Source organism: Nicotiana attenuata, chromosome 3 (genome assembly GCF_001879085.1).
Source record: "Nicotiana attenuata strain UT chromosome 3, NIATTr2, whole genome shotgun sequence".
Lineage (NCBI taxonomy): Eukaryota > Viridiplantae > Streptophyta > Magnoliopsida > Solanales > Solanaceae > Nicotiana > Nicotiana attenuata.
Genome location: NC_031991.1, coordinates 19,146,604 through 19,153,334, shown reverse-complemented (window position 1 = coordinate 19,153,334; position 6,731 = coordinate 19,146,604). Strand labels below are relative to the sequence as shown.

Below are 6,731 nucleotides of genomic sequence, written 5' to 3'. Positions count from 1 at the left end.
ATCCTAATTTTAAAGGATACTCTCTTAATTAAGGTTTTGTGCATAAGTAGTAAATATAGATAAAAAATATTGTAATTTTTAAGGAACCTATAGAAAAGTAATAAATAAGTTTCTATATATTATAGTTTGGCTGTGTACATTTCCCTTAAATAAATGCAAAATATGTAACACATCTCCCTCAATTACACCCGTTTTCGAGGAATTTATTTGGCCAAGAAAATAGTATTAAAATTGTGTAATTATACTCAGCTACACTCAATCAACCTACAATATGGGTTTCCAAATAGGCTCTATATAGAAAATAAAGAATCTTTGTGAAGTATTTAAATTTGAAGAAAAGTATTTTTCAGAGGTCAAAAAGACTTAAAACTCTGTAGGTTTTTGATAAATTTTCATAAATATAAAATACTTTGTCCATTTCATTTTATGAGCTTTAGTTTAATAGGGCGAGGGATTCAAGAATAAAATGAAGCTTTTTAAGTTTTGTGATTTTAAATCAAGTATAATATACCAAAATATCTCTTAAATCTTGTGGTGTTAAATATATCTTATATTTGTATAAGAGATTATTATAACGGGTGAAACAAGACTATTGGAACTAAAATATTATTTAATATAAAAATATGCAAATCTTTTGATTTACAGACTAAAAAGTAAAATGACAAACATGCATTAAAATGGAGGGAGATAAGGAAATAAGAAAGGGATGAATCTAAACTATTGTAAAGGAAGTTTCTTTACTTTGTGTCATGGGAGTACTTTTTGGCGAATAGTAGAATTTAACTTAAAATTTATTATTTTTATTCTTAATGATTTGTTCTCATAGCCACAACATTTTTATGATGTATTTAACAATCAATATTAGTTTCAAAACTCTTTTAATTTTTTTGAACTTTACGCTCAATCAAAGAATTCTATATAAATTAAAACATGAGAGTAAAAAATAAGAAAATAAGTATCGATTGAATCTGAAAATTAATATTGTAAAACATATTTCTCTATAGAAAGTTTTTACTTATTTTGAAAAACATCTTTAAAATATTACTTAGTTATGCATTAAAACAAATTTTAATTTTTTTAAAAACGACTTTTAAAGTTTGAAAATGTTGTTTTCATCACTGTTTAAGATAAATAATATTTTCTTCTCACAAAATTGACTCAAGAATTTTTCAACTGAATGCGTGTTCAAAGACTATTTTAATTTTTAAATACCTTTTTTTAAAATGTAAATTCATAAATTATTATTTTTCAAATCTTTTATTTTTTATATCCAAACGCCTATTTTATTTATTTGGGTGGAGGGAGAAGTTTTGGCGGAGAGAGCTTATGCACAATTTGATGCATGGTAATTAGGAAGCAAAAAATAAGGGAGCGAGAAGATAAAACAATCGTATTCCCGTCCATTCATTACACACAATTAAAATGGATAGAGACATAAAGCAGCAGGTTTCCGGTACGAAGGACGACGGAAGCAACTGCTGAGTGCTTGACACGTGTCCACATTGCAGCCGACAGATCGGCATGTTATTTCCTTAGAACCATTCGATGAAGAGGAATGTAATTTTGTGAGAGAGAGGATAGAGAGAACAGCGAAAAGAGAACACTAGTAAAAGCGCATCACTTTACAACTACCGATCGATTAAGTCTGAGTTACTATAGTTTAGTTTTAGAGAGAGAGAGAGAGAGGGGCTAGGAATGGAATGGGAGGGCCTGTATGTAAAGGGTTAAATTAGTGTGTGTGTGTGTGTGTTATTGCAGAACAGAAAGAGCAGAGAGGAGAGAGAGACGTTTGCTGCTTTTTTGGCCATGGCGGCGTTGCAGAGTTGTAAGTCTACTGCCTCTTTAATGCTCCACAAAATAGAAGGCTAAAAGCAAATCAAAGGACTTGGACTTCCCTCTCTTCGATTAATCTCTATCTCCAAAAGTCTTCCTTACCTTTGTCTGTCCCAAGAAAATTTAACAAAAGCTGCAACTTTTATCTAGCTACCAAATGCTCTCTTCCTCTCCCACTTTAACTCTTTCGCTGTCACGCGCTTATACAGTACAGACAAGAACTGTATTTTCCTTTTTTATTTTGTTTTAAGAGAGAGTGAGAAAAAGAAAACTTTGTTTTATTCTTTTCTTTTATTATACTCACAAATCAAGAAAAAAGTGAAGGGGAGGTATCCATATCATTCTTGGGTCATAATCAAAGCCAGTGTTCGTGATCTGCTATGGATTGTCAGTCACAATTGAATTTTGGAAAAGTCTTAAAGGAGGCAACAAAATGGCTGGGTTCTTTTCACTAGGTGGAGGAGCTGCAAGTAGCAGCCAAGCCCAAGACCAGCAGCACCAACAAAGCACCAATAATCCTCCCACTGAAATTAGTCCAGAAAGTTGGTTCTTGTACAGAAATGATCAAGAGTTACCTACATACAGAGGCTTTGAGCTATGGCAAACTAGTAATTCCCAGCCTCAGATTCGGCATCCAATTAATCCGCTTCAAGATCTTTATCCCACCGCAGCTGTTGGATTAGGCGTCGGGCCGAGCCGCAGTGGCTTTACTATGACTCCGGCTCGGCCCGATCATGACCCTTCTTCGGGAGGATTGGTCATGATGAGAAGTGGGGGAGGTGGAATTAGCTGCCAAGATTGTGGGAACCAAGCAAAGAAAGACTGTGAACACATGAGATGTAGGACTTGTTGTAAGAGCCGAGGATTTCAATGCCAAACCCATGTGAAAAGCACTTGGGTTCCAGCGGCTAAAAGGAGAGAAAGGCAACAACAACTAACTACTTTACAGCAGCAGCAAGAAGAACAACAGCAGCAGCAGCAGCAACAGCAAACGCTGCAGCTGCACAGAGATAATAACCCCAAAAGGCAAAGAGAGGATCCAAGTGCTTCCTCTCTTGTTTGCACTCGTATATTGCCTTCTAGTACTTCTGGTAAAGTTTGTCTTTCCTTCCTTACTGTATGTATACACAGAAATATATAGTCTTGAGAAATCATATTGCCTAAAAGAATCTTTTACAAAGTAATTCACGAGAACGATATGAAAATTAAAAGAAACGAGTTTCCATTTTGGTAAAATAGTCAAGTCCACAGCTTTTGCTTTTTCTCTCTTTCTTTCTTCTCATCACTGTTTTTCGGTAATCCTGACAAAGCGCTATTCTCTCTCTCCCTCTCTTCTCTCTTTCTTCTATGTGTTTTTGATATCTGTGTAAGCACTACACATGCCTCTATGTACGCAAATTCTTCTCTATTTATTCTTCAACTTACTGCTTACTCGTAAAGCAATGTTTAACTTGGTGTGTTTTTTATGTTCTTAGGGTTAGAGGTGGGGAATTTTCCAGCCAAAGTAAATTCAAATGCCGTATTTCACTGCGTCCGGATGAGTTCCGTTGATGATGCGGATGATCAATTCGCTTATCAAACAGCTGTAAACATTGGCGGACACGTATTTAAAGGGATTTTATACGATCAAGGTCCTGAGAATCAGTACATGGCTGCTGGTGAAAGCTCGTCCGCCGGTGGAAGTGCTAGTCACCACCATAATCTTATTGGTGCTGCAGGCACCGCTACCTCAGCAGCCACGACTTCTGCGAGTGGTGGCGGTGCAGCTGCAGCACCCGAAGCCTCACCTTATCTCGAGCCGTCTTTATATCCAGCTCCCATCAATACTTTCATGGCTGGTACGCAATTCTTTCCACCTCCAAGATCTTGATGACATGCGCTTCAATATTTTTCCACACTCCCAAAATTTGACATTTTGACTTTTACTCTGTAATGGGATACTGTTATGTTAGTAGTAGCCGTTAAGGTTTGAAAATTTCTAGGAAAAAAAAAGGAGCATATGAAAGAAAAGGAGGGAATTGAGGGGATGATGTTTAGTTTTGAGTTCTAATTTCAATGCATAGTTGAAGTGATTCCATTAGTTGTCTTAGAAATGTCCAATAAAGGCGCTCTTTTTATGCTGAAATATTGGCTTCTTGTTTTATTTTCTTTTCAAATTGTAAGCTATTCTTTTCCCCCTATTTTCTCGTTTGAGTTTGACTAAAAGTCTATTTTTGGTGGAGATACATGAATTTAGGAGGAAGTATGGTCTATAGCAATTTCAAATGACTTGTTATAGGCGTCTCAAAACGGGGTTCGATTTCCGAGAACAAACTATGTTTGAGTTTTAGTAGGCATTTGGTCATAAAAATCATAATTTTTGTAAGTAGTGTTTAGAAATAAGGTAAAAAATGGTGTTTGAAATTTGAAATTATGTTTAGTGTATCTCCCTTCGAAAAATATTGCAATTTGTGTTAGGAGAACTGAATTTTTACCCGGAAAAGTGATTTTCTAGTGGTAAAGGCTATTTTGTCAACCTTGAAACTCATCTTCAAATTTTTTCCCCAAAATTCAATCCAATTTTATAACCAAATTAAACAATGATTTGAAAATATTTTTTGGAGAAAAAGAAGAAAAATTTATGTCTTAACGGCTACTTATTTTCCAATTGTGAAATACTTATCTGAACAGGTGAAAATAATTTAATGGATTTGAAAGCTCAAATTCCTAGCTGAATTTCGAATTTAGCTCCTTTATCTTCTCTGTAAACGTGTAGTATTGCCTGCTCTATGAGAATGTAGTGACACTCAAGGAGGTAATTATTCCTTTGGTCAATCGACATTGTCAAACATCAGTGTAGTGACTGTAGTCTTACTTGTTGTTACATTATTTATCAAGTTGTGTATATAGTAGGCCTAAGGTAAGATCTGCGTACATACTAGCCTCCCCAAACTCCACTAGTGGGATTTCACTGGATTGTTGTTGTTGTTGCGTATGTAGTAGTTTATTAATCTATACTACCCATAGAAGTTACTTTTATGTGATCAGTGAATTTTTTTTACTGCCGGTGTATACTACTCTAGTTAAACTATGTGGGTAGAGCAATGCTATCAGTAGCTACTGTGTTATGTCCGTTGTATCTTGAATGGAGCTTTGTGTTTATAAGAGATGTAACTTGCATGTAAGAAATGAAATGCTGCTTTTGATTGGTTCAGGTCTGATTAAATGCATATTGGCAGGCGCATTAAGTTAAAATTAATGTGCCATAAAGTAAATAGGAAAGTTTTTGTTAAGAGCATTTAAAACAAGATGCATCAAGGCGTTTTTCTGTTTTTTTTTTTTTTTGTTGTCAATGTCTACTTATGTGGTAACTGTGTGCAACAGATAAATTGAATAGTTTTCCTTCGTTTTGCATAATTTCTGACCTGTTGCCTGTTACTCTCTGATCTGAATTGAAGGGCTCTTTTGTTCTTCTCAGACTGTTATTTTTCTGATTTATACTGTCGCATCTATACTTTTCCTGATTCATGAAAGTCTTGATATAGGTGTAAACATCCTCCACAACCTCAGGATTTTGATTATCTTATCATCATCCCTCCTCATTAACAATTATCTTCTTGATAGTGGAGTAATAAGTATGTAGTTAAAATCTTTATCTTGGCTTAGGGATTATTTAAATTTTATTATCTATATGGATTAGTACATATAGTGTCTGTTTGATTTCTTATAATTCTTAGTTAGAAAATGGTGGAAAGCACAGCTCGAAATGTGTGCAACATTAACAAACCCATTGTAATTCCACAAGTGGATCTAGGTAGTGTATACACAGCCTTATCTCTACCTTATAAAGTTAGAAAGGCTGTTTATGGGGGCGGATCTATAGCCCAATGTATGAGGCATGCCAAACTAGGTATTTTATGTACATTTTTTTTAGAATTGAATTAATATTATCTAGTGAAAGTCATGCTCTAAAAAGTCTAAATGGTGCACTTGATTGAATGTTTAGTTATTTACTTAGAGCAGCAGAGATTAATTCCCTCTTAAAAACTTTTATTTTTCCCTTTTATTAGTGGTGCACGCATTTTATAAAAGTCCTATATCTGCTTCTAACTGTTTACAAAGCATAGTCATATCACTTGTTGAAATGAAAACAATACAAACCATGAAAATGTGTAATTAATGGTATTTAAAATAAAAACAATGATGTGTGCACACATTGATTAGTAGCCACTCCTATTTGAATGACCTTATATCTTATGAGCGGAAATGACCGTATTCTTAGCTGGAAAAGTTATTACTCCGTATTTAAAGACGTTGATATGTTTACTTAATGGTCGAATCATTAATTAGAAGCAGTTAGAGAGAAGTTAAAAGAATAATAGTAGAAAAATAGAAAATGAAAAGGATGAGCAGTTCTATCCATATTTTCAGATAAGAAAAGACGTAAAGTGTGAAATATATATGTATATGTCCAAGACTGCAATGGATGTAGCAATGTAGAACACCTGTAGCTGACCATTATTACATGACAAGATGGAGGGGACGTACATCAACAGCAAATATTGTCACTTTTTTCTCCTCTTCTTTTCACTCTCACACTCTATTGCTTCGGATAATGAAAGAAAATGTTGCTATAACCTCCATTTTTTCCTTGAAGTCACACCGTAGAAGCGGCAACTTCTTACATTTCAGCTTAGCTAATTTTATTTACTTGAATGTGAAGTGTAAAGTAATTTTTAGAAAATTAATGCAATTTAACATGCTGTAGAAGTTGTATATATATATATATATATATACTTGTCGTATTTTTAAAGGTTTTCTACTGATTATTTATAATAATCTTCTTTAATTAACTTGATATGATACTGTAAATATTACTGTAAATAAAAGTTAATCCTTGTACTATGCAAAAAATAATG

The 6,731-nt window shown here is 34.1% G+C and overlaps 1 protein-coding gene across 1 annotated transcript; it reads left to right on the top strand.

Moving 5' to 3' along the window:
- On the top strand, positions 1,420 to 4,013 carry LOC109223370 (protein SHI RELATED SEQUENCE 1-like). Its single transcript, XM_019387651.1, has 2 exons — positions 1,420 to 2,924; positions 3,309 to 4,013. Exons 1-2 carry the CDS (start codon positions 2,267 to 2,269, stop codon positions 3,701 to 3,703), a joined length of 1,053 nt encoding a protein of 350 aa, XP_019243196.1. The 5' UTR covers positions 1,420 to 2,266; the 3' UTR covers positions 3,704 to 4,013.

Bases quoted from the DNA above. Each gene is read 5' to 3' on its own strand.
- LOC109223370 (XM_019387651.1), top strand. From the start codon at position 2,267: ATGGCTGGGTTCTTTTCACTAGGTGGAGGAGCTGCAAGTAGCAGCCAA. The intron at 2,925-3,308 runs GTAAAGTTTGTC...TTATGTTCTTAG, and splicing joins ATTGCCTTCTAGTACTTCTG to GGTTAGAGGTGGGGAATTTT.